Genomic DNA, 17,165 nt, shown 5'->3' on the forward strand with positions numbered 1-17,165 from the left:
CCAAGATCAGAGACACGGGTAAATAATGGGTCATCTGACAAAGGCCTGGGAGAGTGGGGGCGGGGGGGGGAGGCAGGGGGCGGGGAAATGGTGTTACAGTACAAGTCCAATAGGAGTCGATGGAATGATATGGCAGCCAGACAGATTCAAATAATTTGGAGCTTTATAAATAGAGGATGAGTGCCCAAAGTGAGCAGTGATTGCTCTGTGCTAATTGTCCCTTTTCAGACGCCATTAGGAATCTTGTGGTTGGCGCCAAGTCCCACTTTTCAGGAAGAGCATGGATGAGTATGGAGCACATCCAGAGTATGGTGAGGGGATTGGAAACCATATCATTTGAAGGAACTTAAGAACAGAATATTTAGCTATTTTTAGGTAGTTCAAGAGTTGTCATATAGAAAGGAGATTATTAGGCTTGTTTTGCTTGATTCCAAAGGACAAAACTAAGAACAATGGGTTAATTCTGCAGAGGCAGATTTTGACTAGATATAGGAAAAGCTTCTTAATATAAGTGGACTTGGTAGGTAGTGAGCTTCTTATCTCTGTAGGCATTCAAGTAGAGACTGGATACTCACTTGTTTGGTATGTGCAAGCCTGGGTTAGGCTAGATCTTTTTGAGTGTCATAGAACCCTTTCACAGTCTGGCAAAACTTATGTTTTGTTGTTAAACAGATTCATGTTGTTAAACATATAAAATAAAATACATAGAATTACAGAGGAAACCCAGTCGTCTTGAAATAAAGTTATTCACTTTAAAAACAAAAAATCAGGCTCATGGACCCCAAGTTAAGAATCCCTAGTCTAGATAATTTTTAAGAATATCTCATCTGAGATTCAATGATGCTGTCTCCTCTACCATCTACCCCTCTAGGTACATTACTCTAAATTTTTTCATGTTGCTCCTCTCCCATCAGGACCATATTCCCAACTCCATCATCTTCTGTCAATTCTACTCCAAGTCAGATGTACCCATGCCTTTTGACTCAGGCAACAATTTGCAAATATGATCAAGAAATCCCAAGTGACACCAATCAGTTAATAAGCATTTAATAAGAACTATGTACCAGTCTCTATGATAAATGCTAGAGTTTACAAAGAAAATGAAAAATGAGTCCATGCTCTCAAGGAGCTGACATCCCAACAGGGCAGATAGCACATATGTAAATTGGTACTTATAGGATAAATTTAAAGTAAGTGGAAGGTCACCTTAGAAGGGAAAGCATTGTTAGCTGGTGGAACAGGAAGAGATTCCTGTAGGAGTTAGCACTTGAGTTGGGTCATTAAAGAAAGCCAGAGATTTAAAGAGTCAGAGGTTAGGGTGGGGGAACATTCCATGCATTAGGGACAACCAGTGTAAAGGTATGGAGACAGGAGATGGGGTTTTGTGTGTGAGAAAGGCCAGTAAGGCTAACCTATATAGCATATGGAGAGAAGTAATGTGCTGTTAAGACTGTGAAGATTAGGAAGCAGGATATGAAGAGCTGACAGTTTAAACTGAAGAGTTTATATTTTATCCCAGAGGTAATAATATTTAGAGTTTATAGAATTAGGGGCTGGTGGTGTCTACTTGTGGTTGTTCAGTAGTTTCAGTTGTGTCCAACTCTTCCTGACCCCATCTGGGGTTTTCTTAGCAAAGATACTGAAGTGATTTGCCATTTCCTTCTCCTGCTCATTTTACAGATGAGAAAACTGAAGCAAGCAGGGTTACATGACTTGCCCAGGGTCACATAGCTAGTAAGTATCTGAGGCTGGATGTGAGTAGGAACAAAGGAGGCATATGGTGGGAATAATATAGGGCTGGGGTTTGGCAAGGCACAGTTGACAATAGGGCAAAAGAACATAGGATTGGAGAGTAGTGGATAGTGAAAAGTTGATTTGGTTCACCAAAGGGCTGAGATTGGGAAAGGAGGAGAATGTAGTCAGAGTAGTGCTTATGGTCTGAGGTAGAGCTGAGAGAGGAGGAAAAGAAATGGATGTCTTAGTGAGGACAAAGAGTAGTTTTGAAAGGAGTAAAGCATAGGCAGAGATGTAAAGAGAAAAATTATAATCAGATAAAATGTGGAGCTCTTGAATATAATGAGGTAGAGTAGAGGTTAGCAGATTGAAGAACTGGGAATTAGGGTATTTGAGGGAAATATGCCAATGAGAGGGAAATGGAGCCGTAGTCTCTGTCATCTTTAAAAGAACTTTTGGGCATGTTACAGAGGTTTTCTTGAAACAGTTCTTTCTCCAAGTATTCTCTCTACTTGGAGGTGGTGAGTCTATAGGAAAGGTTCTAAAGATAGTACTTGGAGGTGACTCTACTATTAGTTAAGAATTGGCCAGGTAGTAGCATTCAACCTTCATACTTGTTTTGGGCAGATCCCCTCCCTCTCCTTCCTCTGGATGTATTGCTCTAGAACTCAGAAGCCTCTAGATCCATTCCCTTTGGCCTGCTGTCTTGGATCTCTAGATTATGCTCAGCTGCTCTCTTTGAACCCTGAGATAGCATTATGATTTTCTCCTCACTTATTATTCACTAATATACACTTGCTTCTACATATGGCTCTTAGGCTTATTTAATAAGACATCTACTTGTTTTAATTGGTATGGGATTCAAGTGTTAGAGTTAGAAGAAAAATGGAATCTCAATTGACTTTTACATCCTGGAAACGTGGAGGGCATGGAGGGCACAGGTGGCATTTTCTCTCTTTTTGCCATTTGAAGTTTGTGACTTTGGAAGGGAAAGGAAGATATGGGAAGCAAATGGCTATAAAGATTTCATAAAAGAACAGGGTCTGATTTTATGGAACATGACTTATGTCAGGACAATGAACCACTGGCAAGGAATAGAGTGTGTCTCATAAAACTTGGAAAGAACACATTTAGTGGGGCCTAATTAAGAAGGTTCTGAATTGGAATAATGGGGAAGCTAGAAAAATGGACAGATAAAACAGTAAAACCAGATATAGAAGTTATCTATAGAAGATAATATGTGTGATATAGAATGGCATAGAGGAGAAAATATTTAGGGGCAATACTTATGACCTTGGATGTGTATTAACAACTGATGTAAGACTTAGTCTCTTGACTTGAACTCCACTGTTCTTTCCAAATACAGCTCATTGTCTCTCATCTCATGGTTATAATATTCCAGTAGAAAGGTATGTGTGTGTTTGTCCTTCATTGCCGAAGAAGACCATGCCATCAGAGAAATGATGACATGACTTGCACTTGACTTTGTTTTGAGTGAGGGAGGGCTGTGCAGGTCACCAGCCTCACTTCTCCTCCAAAGCCATCTGGATCCAGTGACCAGATATTCATCAGGATGACTGGAGATGACCCAGGATGAGGCAGTTGGGGTTAAGTGACTTGTCCAAGGTCATACAGCTAGTGAGTATCAAATGTCTGAGGTGAGATTTGAACTCAGGTCCTCCTGCCTCCTGCACTGGTGCTCTATCCACTGCACCACCTAGTATGCCCTTCTCCAAAGAAGCCTAACATGCTACAAGGCAGAGGAGCAGTGCTTTATCTCAAAGAGGACTATCTGTTGTTATGGAAATTCTTGAGCCTTAGGGCAGAAGCATGGTGGAAAGCATTTCAATGAGGGAAAGAGAACTGATCATCCACTTGTAGAAGTCATCATCACAACAGTGCTAGCTAGCATACTTTAGAGCAGCTAGCTGTGTTTTGGGAAAGAGGTGGGTGAGAAAGAGCAATGACAGATAAAGGAGGAACAGTCATTGGTAAAGAAGCCCTCACCAAGGCGGGGCTATATGGGGGAGTATGAGCCAGAGGATGTATCAGAAGACATGAAGAAAGACAGCAAAGAGACAAGAAAGACCCAAGAGCCAAAGCCAGTCAATGATCAGAATGAGTCCAAGGGTCTTGGCTCTGAGTGTAAGCCAATCAAACAAGCTGACAAGTAATTAACAATTTCAATACATTCAATATATGTCATACTATATCTTTTTAAGCTAAGCTTGTGTGTGCTAAATGGGCGTACTTCTTAAAGGGATAATGTTGTCAAACATTGGAATGTGCATGCTTATAGGAATGTAACACAGACCACACAGGTAGAAAATAAGGGTGATGCTTTTCTTGAATTATTTTTAATATTAAATTATTTAACTCTATTTAGCATGATTAGTTATAATTCTAAAAATAATTACTTAAGGACCTTTTGGGCATGTAACAGAGGTTTTCTTGAAGCAGCTCTTTCTCCAAGTATTCTCTCTTCTTGGAGGCAGAATGAGGCTATGGGAAAGGTAGAATTTGGAAATAACTTTACTATTAGTTAGGAATATTATAATAATAATCCTAAATTAAAACATCAAATTATATATTTAATTATCTTAAAACTTTATTTTTATTTAACCTTTTAATTTTTAATTCTGATTTCTCTCTCTCCTTTCTGCCCTTCCCTCTCCCACTGAGAAAGCAAAAAATAGGATACTCATTATACATATGAAGTCATGCAAAACACATTTCTCCATTAGCCATGTTGCAAAAGAAAAACAAAGTAAAAGAAAATACACTTCAGTCGGCACTCATTCAGTTCATCAGGTCTCACTCTGGAGGTGGAGAGCATTTTTCAGGGGGATACTTTTCTAGTAAACATTACAAAAACAACACAAAGGCAAAATATAGTAATAACAGGGGATTTCAACTATTTGATATAAAAATATTCTATTTAAAACAGAACAGCTAATGAATTCTTGGCTTGTGTTTTTGCTGGTTTTATTGCTTAAAAGGTTGAAGAAACAGTGAAAGAAACGACTAGTTTGGACTTAATTCTAATCAACAGGAAAGATTTGGTTGTGGATATGGAAATTATAGGAACCTTGCAAGAAAGTTGATTGTATTATCTTAGACTTCACAATAATAAAGCCTAATAAAACTGGGCATAGTCATGTATGCTTGATTTAGGAAAACAGCTTTCTAAATATTCAGAGGAAAAACTAGGCCAAATCCCTTTTAGAGGAGAAAGAGACAAATGTGACTGCACAGTTTTGAGCTGAGATTTTAAAGGAATATCAGCCAGAAACAGGAAGAAAACCTCACCAAGGATAAATGCTGAAGAGGATTGTGAATTTATAACAATGATATCAGGAAGGATGAAGGGCAGAATGAATGGGGGCTGCAAAATAGGCAGGAGACAAAGAAAGGAAATATTTTAGTTATTTCTGGAGAAGAGTGAATGGGGAGTAATGCTCCTACTTGGAGGAGATGGCATATTCAAAGATGACAGAGAAAAGGTAAATTAACTATTCAGATTTGATTTTGCTTCTGTTTTCTCTGTCAAAGAGAGTGATCTTTAGACTACACTCATTAAAACAAATTTGGTTAAAAGGATATTGAAGCTGAAAATAGATGAGGAAGCAGAAAGAGAACATGGAGTTCTTTTGAGTGGGTTCAGGACTCTAGACGTAGAGGAATTATAAATTATTATTATCCCAGCATAATGAAAGAACCTGCAAATATAATCATGAAACTAAAATTAATCATCTTTGAGAAATCTTGGACAATGAGATAGTATGTCCGGCTTTGGAGGGACAGATTGTGAGATAAGAACATTTACTTACAAACAAAAGCAAGTAAGAGTTTAGACTATAAGATAAAAAAGACATTGAATTATAAAGTGACTGATGGGTCACCACCTACTGGAGAAGGTGAAACTAATCTATTGGGACGGAGCTCCATTATCAAATCAGGGCAGGGTCCCACTAATACTTGGCTTCCTAGTGCCTGATCCACTCCATATGGCCTTTGCTCTCTTCTTAAGAAGTAATAAGGAGCCATTCCCCCAAGATTCCCAGGCAGTTCCAGGGCTATTTGGAATAACTCTCTGCTACTGTCATTTAGAGATGGGATCAATGGAAGAGAGGTGATCCAGACATCTTAATTTGGAAACTAAGGCCTCTGCTCTGTGGTGCCCTCTCCCTGACTTGCTGTAAAAGTGAGGCATAATCACCAAATATTATTATTACAGCTTGAAGGAATCTGGGAGATGCTGAATGAATAAAAATAAAATCAGTTATGGGGCACAGCCTCAGGTTGCTTCCTGTATCTCTCCTCTCCCCTGCCCCAATCCATCCTTCATACCACCTGCCAGCATAATCTCACTCATTCATAGAACCTGCCATGCTACTCCTGCTCAGAAATGGTCACAGGTTCCCATTGCCTTTGGAATAACATTCAGACCCTTTCGCCTGGTATTCACAAGAACCTTCATAGTCTGATGCCTCTCTAATCTTTCCAGACTGATCTCTTAAACATACTTGATGTCCTGGTAAAGTGGACTGCTTTCTTTGACCCCGCCACCACCTTACACCTTTCTACCCCAGGCCTTTGTTGTTGGAGTTTCCAATGTTTGAAATGTCTTCCCTCCCTCTTTTCACCTTTTGAATTTCTGTCTGTCCTTAAGAGCCCAACTTAAATGTTGTCTTCCTTGGTCCTCTGTTAAAATAGCTTTTCTCCTTTGGATGTCACAATAGGGGTATTTTGCACCCCTTCTAGTTTACTTACCGTGTATCATGTGTTCTAGTTATTTTATAACATAGTTACACTGAAAAGCAAAGATTATGTCATATCTAAACTTTCTATTTCCCCCAGCCAGGCCTAGCACACAGTAGGTGTTTTATAAATATTTGCTAAATTATTGTGGTTGAATATATTGCTGGAATCTCTTCCGGGCCTTTCCCATTTCACTTCCATCGCAGCCAGCTCTTCTTGTGACACGCTCCCCTGGGTTCCTATGCTGCCTCATCTTTCCTTCTTCTGATCATAGTAGAGGCCCTTAGATAGACATCATCTGCTCCAGTGACCTTATTTGATAGATGATTTTCCCAAGGTCACTCTATAAACTAATGCTGGAGCTAGGCCTTCTGACTCCAAACCCAGTCCTTGTATCACTATGTTTTATAGCCCTTTTCTTAGATCTCCTGGTTCTAAGGAAGCTCTTCCATAGGATGTAAGCTCCTTGAGAGCAAGGACCGTCTTTATTTGCTTGTATTTGTGCCCCAGGTGCTTAGCATAGTGCCTAACATACGAATACTGGAATTTATCCTTTCTGGCTGGGTAGCAAATGACCCTTAAGTTTCAAGGCAACACCCAGGCTCTTGAGCCCTGCTTTGCCAACATTCTTGAACTCTGCCCAATGAATCCCTTAACTGTAGGTGCCTTCTTTCTATACACACTGCATGCCGTTCTCATCAACATGGCATTTGTGGAAAGAGTCCAATTTAGAACAGAAAACCTGAGAATTGTAATCCCGGATCTACGGTTGTGTAACCTAGGGCTATGTCCTTACCTTCCCTGAGCTTTAGCTAGGTCCTTAGTTATAAGATGGTGATAATAATACTTATGCCATCTACTTTACAGGATTGTTATGAAGATCAAATAGGTTAATATAGGTAAAGCACTTTAAGCACTATATGACACGTACATTTCTCTGTATAAAATGTACATGGTGTTAATTAGGATCATTATCTCTTTCTGACCTCATAAATTCTCTCAAAGCCCCAAGCTCTTTCACACTCCTCTCTCTCCAACTCCCAGCATCACCTTTCTGAAGCCTCTGACCTCCTATCCAGAGTACCTAGATTTTCCTCAAGGGAGCCACGTCTTCCAGGCACTTGTCTTCTTAGACAAATGTTAGCCTATTCCTCATTTTGTACTTCTCTGACTTTGGCCAAATCTTGGTCAAACTGGATTTACTCCAGTGATTTTGTGAAGGTGGGCAGAGAACTGGGAAAAGACAGAAAGATGTGAGATGTTTTGTCCTACCTTATTAAACAATTGGGGGTCACTAGGGTTCCTTGTTCAGTAGAAACATCCCCATGAAGCCAGTCCTAGGAGGAATGAGGTCCTAATGACCACAGCCTAGATACCCAAGTGTGAAGAGGACCGTTTGATTTCTCCAAGGATCTCTTTGAAAGCTATGACCTTAAGTTTCATTTGTGGATTTTCAAATCAATATAAATAGTCCACAATCTATGGAACAGATATGTTAGAAAAAATTTGCCCATAAAGTAAATTTATATATAGTGAATACTACTTTACCACTGATTGTCATTATAAAATCAAATACTCCTATAGTTAAAAAAAAAAAAGATGTCTCTGAAGTATAATAAAAGAACATATAATGTAGCTAATCTTTAAAAATCATTCAAAGGAAAAAAAGCATAATTTTCTGTTAAAATAGTAATCATAGCATGAAAAACATTTAGAATATGAAGTATCTTTTGAAATTATCCAGCCGACCATTTCCCAGACTATATTCTCCTGTGTGTTGCCAGAGTATTCCAAGCAATTAAATAGAGTTCCATGAGAAAATGCTAATGCTAATGAAATCTCCCTAAAATATTAAATTTTAAATTATGCATGCACATTATACATTTGATACTTGCTTGGCAACTTTTGGGGGTTGAAAATGGACTTAGTTTCTTTGAAATATTTGTAAGTGCCCTTTGTCTAAGCACAAGGATATTCCCTATACCCAGACCCTATTTGCCAGACTAACATTTATAGATTCCATCTCAGTGTTTTGATACCAAATATCTTTTGTGGACAAATTGGTTTGGAAAGTGACAGTCTAGCCCAACCTCTTCCGTTCATGAAGTGCCCTGTGCAAGGTCATGGAGCTTGCACAGATCTTCCAGGATGACTTTCACTTTGAATTTTATGCCTTTTACTCCTTACCTCTCACAAGTCAATTTCTCCACCTTCTAAGACGTCTTCCTGTGTCCTCTCCCCTGCCCCAGTCGGTCCTTCATATCACCTGCCAGCAGACTCTCACTCATACAGAAAGTTGTCATATCACTCTTCTGCCCAGAAATGGTCAGTGGTTCCCGTTGCCTTTGGAGGAAAGACCCCTCACAGTTTGGTGCCTCCCTAACCTTTGCAGTCTGATCTCTGAAACATACTTAACACCCTCATAAAGCTGCAGAAAGCCCATCTAGGCCTTTGTAGGAACTGATGTGAAGTAGGTATGAAATATAAATTTGGGTCAGAAGACACTGAAAACGAGGGATTCCATAATTATTCTTTGACCACTTTATTACATTTGTCTGTGTGATTTATCGATGGTTGGATTTCCCAGAAAAAAAATAGATGAGTGTTAGGGGTTTAATTTTTTTTTTTTTTTTTTTTTAAGATTTTAAGTATTATGAAGATGCTGCTGATGAGTATCGAGACCCGGAGGGCACCTTGCTTCCTCTCTGGAAGTTCCAATATGATAAGGCAAAGCGCCTGGCCGTGACTGCCCTCTGCTGGTGAGTATCTTGGTTGCACCTTCAAAGTGTTCTGTGCTCCAAAAATGGTTGTTTCTTTAACCCCGAGTGGGTATGAAATGACAGTCTAGGAGTGGAAGTATGTGTTGGACATTTGTCTTGTACAAACACAGCTTTCCAACTAGTAAAATAACGTAAATGAAGGGGAACAAATGAGAATACTTAATATCTCACATGCAGTTTATTTTAACTTCTTTCCTGGAGTAATGTCCTTTATTTAATTCTTTTAAAACCTCAGTAAGTGGTTGGAGCTTCAAGATCTGTCGTTAAGTACTATGTCTCCAATGGCCAGTTACTGATGGATATGTCAGATCAGTTGTTAAGGGATAGAGGTGAGAGGGTAAGTGATCTGATCAGCATGAGGGATCAGAAGGGAGGGAAGGAGCACCTATTATGTGCCAGGTACTACACTAAATGGTTTACATATTATCTCATTTCAACCTCACAATAACCCTTGGAGTTAGGTACTATTATTATTAACTCATTTTACATTTGAGGAAACTGAGGCAAACAGAAATTAAGTGACTTGCCCAGGGTCACCCAGACAGCAGATGACTGAAGTTGTATTTGACCTTAGGTCTTCCAGACAACAGACCCATTGCTGTATCCACTGTGTCATCTGAAGAATTGGGTCACCTCTAGTCATAGAATGTTCAGGTTAGAAGGGACCTATTAGAAATCATTCAGTCTAACCTCATAGAGAGGTAAAGAAACCGAGACCTAGAGATATCAAGTAAGCTTGCCCAAAGTTATATGGGTAATTCACTGTAGACTCAGAGTTAGAACTGTAGCCTCCTAACTCTCGGTGCTGGCCTCTTTCTGCTGCAGTAGCGGCTTACATTCATTCCTAGATTCTGATAGTCAATTCCACACAGAGGGCTAGAGTTAAGAAGGTTTTCTAAGATAGGAAAACACTGATGTTATGAATAAAAGAAAATAGAAAATCATTTTTCACAGGGCTCTAGAGATTTCTAATCATTGGTGAAGAATGACTAGGCCCAACCATCTAGCAATATTTGCAAGTGACTTGTATCTTTGCAGCAAGAAATAAAGACATATTCTGCATTTATTCAAGCAATAGAGAAGAGAGGAGAGGAGACACAGTTGCTCCAATGGAATGGAATGCAGGGGTGGAAGGGGAAAGAATTAAAGTGGATTTTGTTGGTTTTATCCCCATTGTGTTGCAAAATCAATCAGGGCATTGGGTAGCTGGCCTGGAGCATGCGCAGAACAGAGCATAAGTGAAGTCCAAGGTCCAGGGCAAGCAGGAGGCACCAAAAATCAGGAGGAATGACTCTTAATTCAGGGCACCTGGAGTCAAAAGCTTGGGACCAAAAAAAAAAAAAAGTGGACTGAAACTTTTTAGTACCTTGGATAGCTCTTTGGAAGAGAATTGACTGTCACAGGCTGAGGTCTGACTGGGGGCCTTTATGTTCCCAGACCCAGGGCTGCTCAATTGGCTTTGTCCTGTGGATGAAGTTCTCTAGTTGTCAGCAGTACCTTTACTCAGCTAGAGTAGGCTCAGATCTTCTGTGACAGAGAATGTTACAAATACCTCCAAGCATTTTCAACATTGGTATCCAATGGGAGGGCAATGTCTTCTGGCCTGATGTGGGACTTTTAAAAGGCATCAGTGAGGTGAGGAGGAAGAATGTCCTTAGGAGCTATATAACAAGCTGATAGTTCACCCCCTGACAACCCTATCCTTTCAGGGCTGGGGATAGAGACTTGGGCTCTCGTTGTGGCCCTAACAGATGAGAATAGGAGTCAAGTCAATAGTCCTGCTTTATGGCCCCTCTAACAACCCTACAAACACAATAGTGCTTTCAAATATTCAGATTGGGTTTGGGGAGGGTGGTGTAAGTCCATTCAGACTTGAGCTTACTCATCCGCAGAATGAGGAGAGAATCAAACATTTTATTCTCTTTTGTCTTTGGACTCTGAGTTCCTCCTCATTCAGTTGCAGCATCTTGGCTATTTTCAGCTCCAGATTTGAATATTTCACTTAGGGCAAAGCTATGAACATAAGATGTAAGTGAGGGAGACTAGAAGAAGCATGAAATATATAAATTTAGAGACTCACTTAAGATTCATCACGAAGGAGGGGAAGTAAAAACTATTTGAAAAAAAAGTCTTCAAAGGGGAGAAATATTTCCCACTCAAAATGTAAGAATTTAGAAACTGCTCTCCTCAGTCTGCCTCAAATACTACCCGACTTGGTATTGCATAATGCGTTTTCCCAAATAGATATCGATCTCAAGGGTAAATTGACACCCTGGTTTCTAGGTTTCCATTCAAATAAAAAAGGAAGCCCTGAAGGGTCAGTAAAGTTGACTTTTCATTGAAAATGGTTAGTACTTGGCAGTTTTCTACTGATTTTATTTCTACCCAGAGACCTTTCTGTCAGTTATTAGCCACATTTATGTACTGCTCTAAAGTTTAATTTTCTCACAACAACCCAATGTATTCCCATTTTCAGAGGAGGACATTAAGGTTCAGAGAAATAAAATTACTTATTCTTTATGTTTGGTTCCATGATTGGGCAACATTCACTTAATTGCATTTTCTCTTGTTTATTTTATGTCTAATCAATTTTACAATAAGAAGTAAACATATATATATACATATAGATAGTATCAAAAGTAATTTATCAATAATCCTAAAGCATTTATACTTTTATGACCATGTTTTACATACATTTGCATGTATATATAATTTATCTGGTTTGTCAGTATGTATATAGTATTATTATTTCAGTTTTCATGTTGCATTATTTCATATAGATTTTTTTTTGTAGTCTTCATTATTTGTGGCAATATAATATCATCGGAGATTTATGTAGCATGGTATGCTTAGCCATGCCCCAACTACTTGACCTTCATATTGTTGCTAATTTTTTATTTTTTTGGATAATGCTGCTATAAATTCACAGAACAGCATAAACATATACAAATAAATCTTTTCTTTTTTTTCCTGGAGTCTGAGTGATAGAGTTATTGGGTCAAAGTTTTTGTATGTTTTTATGACACTTGTATATAACCAAATTGTTCTCAACAAAGATTGCACTGACTTGCAGTTCTGCCAGCATTGTCATCAATCACATCTGTGGGTCTACCTATGTCCCCACAGCCCTGTCAACATTGTTTTAATTACTTTTCTTTATTTTTCTGCCAAATTAATTGAAGTTCTGGTGTTTGGATTGCATTATTATTAGTGAATAATTGTGAATAATATTTGTGTATAATTATTAATGAAACAACATTTTTCAAGTGTTTACTCTTTGGGTTTCCTTTCTTGCAAATAGCCTTTTGCTGTGTTACCTCTAGCTCACTCTGGCTCTCGTTGATTGGTCAACAATAGGTCTCAGTTCAAGCCCCACTTAGTGGTCGTCGTTTGGGCCCTGATGACGCAGAGTGAATGTAAATAGTAATTATTTCTGTTCTTGCCAGAAATCCTAAGGGTCTTCTCCTCCCCTTAGATTGATTTTTTTTTTTAATAGGTAAAAGAGGCCTTTCTTTGTCTCCTTACCTAGCCTTTAACTACTTAAAGAGGCCTATTCATTCAATGGATTGAATGGTTGTATCTCACTTAAAGTGAGAATCTCATAAGACCTTAGCCTAATATCCAGAGTCATACATGGCATCCTGGGCCATCTCTAGTTGTTCTGACGAGTATCAGGCCACTGGACCCAGATGACTCTAGAAGTGAATGTTAGGCTGGTGACCTTGCACAGCCCTCCCTCACTCATCAAAAGTGCAAAGTCAAGTGCAAGTCATGTCATCATCTTGATGTCATGGCCTTCTTCGAGAACAAAGGACAAACACAGCAACAACAGCCTAGCCTTGATCATGGAATGGACTTTGCCTCAGTCAAACTGAGACCTGGGAAAGACCTAGGGCTTCCACTGCATCCAGGGCCGTAGCCAGTTGTCTAGATCTGCCACTGGTCCCAGATGGCTCCAGAGGAGAAAGTGAAGCTGGTGACCTTGCACAGTTCACTCTCACTTAAATCCAATTCAGTTGTAAGTCATGGCATCACCTCCAAAATGCCATAGTCCTCTTCCAGAATGAAGGACAAACAACAACCCCTAATAAATTTGTATCAGTTCTACTATGAGATAGGATTTAACTACCTAGGTTCTGAATATAATTCAAACATTTTTTAAAAAATGGATCTGATTTTTGTCCTCTTAGATTACTTTTTTTTTTTTTATAGGAATCCAAAATATAAGGATCTGTTTGCAGTGGGACATGGCTCTTGTAAGTTACTTTCACCTCTACATTTAAACTACACCAGTTTGACTCCCCTAATATTCCCAGCCTCCTTTGTATAGCTAGCACAGACTTATTCTCACCCCTATTCTCCAGGTTATACAGTACTATTTGTCAACCTCTCACATGCCGAGAGTGCCACTTGGCCATCTTCACTGGCTTTGAGTTCTAAAAATGATCACCACAAACTCGAGAACATTTCTTTTAGGAATAGATTCTTCTCTCGCCTCCCTGTATACAAAAGCGAAATCAAAATGCTGATCAATAACTTCTGTACCCAGATGAAAGCTCAGCCTTAACAATGTCTTTTTCTTTTACCTAACATTATATTGGGTGTATTTTTGTCGAAGTTACAGTTCCCAACTCTTGTCAGTCTTCTTAGCAGCCCAGCTTCTGCCATGCTGAGAGGATTTCCGAGGCAATCACTGTGACTTTGATGTTGCATTTATTCTTGATTTAATCCTGGAACAGTGCAGTAGAGCCTTTGCCACACAGCTACAAAGACACTAAACTAGATTTAAGATGACTCAAGTGGATAAGAGCAGCAGCTGAATTTAGGAGCCAAGTACCCAGGATCAAGGAATCGATCATCTCTTCTCTGCCTAAGTCAGCCAGCACTTGGAGTATCATGTTTAGTTCTGGACATCCCAGTTTAGGAAGGATATAAAAAAGATGGAGACTATCCAGAGGAGTGTGACCAAAGTGATGAAAGACCTTAGGTGGTACAGTGGATAGAGTCAGGAGGACCTGAGTGCAAATCTGGACTTATACACTAACTAGCTATGTGACCCTGGGCAAGTCACTTAATCCCAATTGCGCCACCACCACCCCCCCCCCCAAAAAGAATCAGTTGAAGGAACTGGGAATGTCCAACTTGGAGAAGAGGTTTAGGGGGAGCATGATAATCATATTCATATAGAAATGATAGCTGTCATTTGAAAGAGGAATTAGTCTCATTCTGTTTGGCCCCACAAGGAAAAGGTAGATATTGATTCAGAGAGACAGATTTAGACTTCATGTACAGAGAAAATGCCTAACAATTAGGTCTACCCATAAGTGGAGTGTGATGGTTACCTATATTATTCTCAGAAGTTTTCTGTACTCAGATTTCCCTAAGTATGTATCTATCTGATTTCATGTAAGCCCCAACAACAACTTTTTAGCCACTGCATTGCAATAAAAGCATGTGTTTTGGGGTAGAGGAGAGAATGGATGGTAAGAGAGATGGGAAGAGTCTTTAAACAAAGGTCAGATGACCACTTGTTAGATATGTTCTAGAGTCTAGACAAAATTTTTTTTAAAAATATGGGTTGGATTAGGGAGCCTCTGAAGTTCTTTCTGGCTCGAAGATTTTTTGGTTTAAGGATCTTCCCTGACGTATCCTAGATCCAGGCCAGAGTCTTCTGAGATTCAGGACACTGCTCAGTCATTCTCCACACTTCTTTTTTTCTATATGGGCAAGCTTCCACCCCTTTCAGCCAGTGGGCTGGTGCCCAACTGGCCCACATCTCCTTCCCATGTCGTGTCATTGGCCATCCCATTGAGAAATGGTTTCTACATGAAGCATTCCCTTCATGTGTAAGAGTTATTCACACTGTATGTTAGCACAGTTCCAAAATGTTAATATGTGTTTTGTTTTGTTTTCTGGCACAGAGGACTGAATTCTCTGAACAGAAAAACCTTTTTTTTTTCTTGCATAAAAGGGGCAGATAGGGTACTATGGTGACCACTGGAACTCACAAATGTGCTGTTTGGCTCAAATTCCCTTAGGGCTTCAAGCTGTTTGGGAATTTTTTTTTTAATTTTTCCCACCAATGAGAACCTGGTGTTTCTTGGGGTCTTGTGGTTTCTGCTGCCTTTGAAGATACCCTTAATGCCTGCTTTGTATCCCACATCCCAGTGGATTTCTGTCAAGGAGGAAATGTATTTGCTGGTCCAGGGTTGGTTCTAACTCTATGTTCTATATTATGTCCCAAACATTATTCAGATTTGACCAAATGACAACTCTATGTGACAGTGCTCTGCAAACTGAAAGTCATCTACATTTCTCAAAGAAAATTGGGATGATAATATTCATTACTATTATTACAGCTGTGTTTGTGGTCCAGTGTGGTTATTATAGCCAGCCTCTGTTATTTTAAAAAAGTGATATTTTATTGTAAACTTTAAAACCAACAAAAAAGAAACAAAATGTAAATGGGAGCACCCATAAAATCATAAAATCTCCAATTTGTTAAAAGGAATATTACATGTGGATATAAAGCCTTCAACAAAATATCTTATTGGCTTTCATGTGTACTTCTAAGCACTTTTCTATGTACTTATTATATTTGTTGTGTTATTTCTATGCAATTAGAGTCAAGATTATGCTATTCTGATGCTACTTTATTTGCTTAGCCTTTATATATCTTCCCACATTTCTTTGTTTTCCTCGTATTTGTCATTTTTATGGTATAGTAATATTCCATTATACTGATAGATTGTAATTTATCATGTTTCTAATTCCTAAACTTTGGGGCAAATAGACTATTTTCATTTTTTCCCTTATGACACATAAAGCTTCTATGAATGTTTGTGTACAAAAAGGCGTCTCCCTGCACACCCCTTTTGGTTTTATCCCAATATATTTAAGTAGAATAGGTAGATCTCCTGAGTTAAAAGGTATAAGTTTTCACAGATTTGCCCAATTTAGAGTTGGAATGGACCTCAGCCATGTAATCCAATCTATTCTTAAAAAGGAATCCCCATTATAACATACTGTCAAATGACAAATAGTCATCCATCCTCTGCTTGAAGACCTCCAATGTGGAGAGGAGCATTGCCAAGGTGTGACCCATTCCCTCCAGAGACAACCCTGTTAGGATAGTAAGCCTCAGTTGGCTTCTTTATAACTTTCACCTTTTACTCCTAGTTCTTCCCTCTGGGACCAAATGGAAAAAAGTCTTAATCCCACTTCACACATGGAGAGCCCTTCAAGTACCTGAATAAGTACTCTTTGAATCCTCTCCAGTCGCAAGATACCCAATGCTTTCAACTGATTGTCATATCATATGGATTAAAGTCCCCTTGTTGTCTTGGTTTCTGTCATTTGGACACTCCAGATAAGCAATGACCTTCCTAAATTTTGACACCATACTTTAGATATGGTTTGACAAAGAGAGAGTTTGAAGGGACTATCATCTTATTCCTTGAAGTTGCATCTGTTTTAATGGAGCCCAAGAATACATTAGCTTTTTCTTGACTGCCACACCATACTACTGATTCTTTTTTGAGCTTGCAGCATACCAAAACCCTCAGATCTTTCTTTTTAGATGTTTAAACATGTTTCCCCTACCTTGTACTTGGAAAGATGATTTTTTGAACTCTCGTGTAGGACTTTACATTTATTCCTTTTGAATTTCTTTTTTTCATCTTCCTTTTGAATTTCATCTAATTAAACCTAGTGTAATATTCTTACCTGTCGTGATCTTTTCACATCTTGTACCATCTAGTGAGTGAGCTATCTATCCTTCTCAACTTTGAGTCATCTTTAAATCTGATGATATGCCATCATGCCTTTATCTAATTCATTGATAAAAATGTTAAATAGCACAGAACCTGGAGCACTCTACTAGAGACCTCC

The 17,165-nt window shown here is 39.0% G+C and overlaps 1 protein-coding gene across 3 annotated transcripts in view; it reads left to right on the top strand.

Moving 5' to 3' along the window:
* Positions 1 to 17,165, top strand: part of DNAI1 (dynein axonemal intermediate chain 1) — a 276,867-nt gene that overhangs the window by 125,087 nt on the left and 134,615 nt on the right. For all 3 annotated transcript variants that reach the window (XM_072606216.1, XM_072606224.1, XM_072606235.1), the window contains 2 exons: positions 9,137 to 9,254; positions 13,488 to 13,531. In XM_072606216.1, coding sequence (XP_072462317.1) covers positions 9,137 to 9,254; positions 13,488 to 13,531 — 162 coding nt within the window. The remainder of the gene's footprint in view (positions 1 to 9,136; positions 9,255 to 13,487; positions 13,532 to 17,165) is intronic.

Source organism: Notamacropus eugenii, chromosome 1 (assembly GCF_028372415.1).
Source record: "Notamacropus eugenii isolate mMacEug1 chromosome 1, mMacEug1.pri_v2, whole genome shotgun sequence".
Taxonomy (NCBI): Eukaryota; Metazoa; Chordata; class Mammalia; order Diprotodontia; family Macropodidae; genus Notamacropus; species Notamacropus eugenii.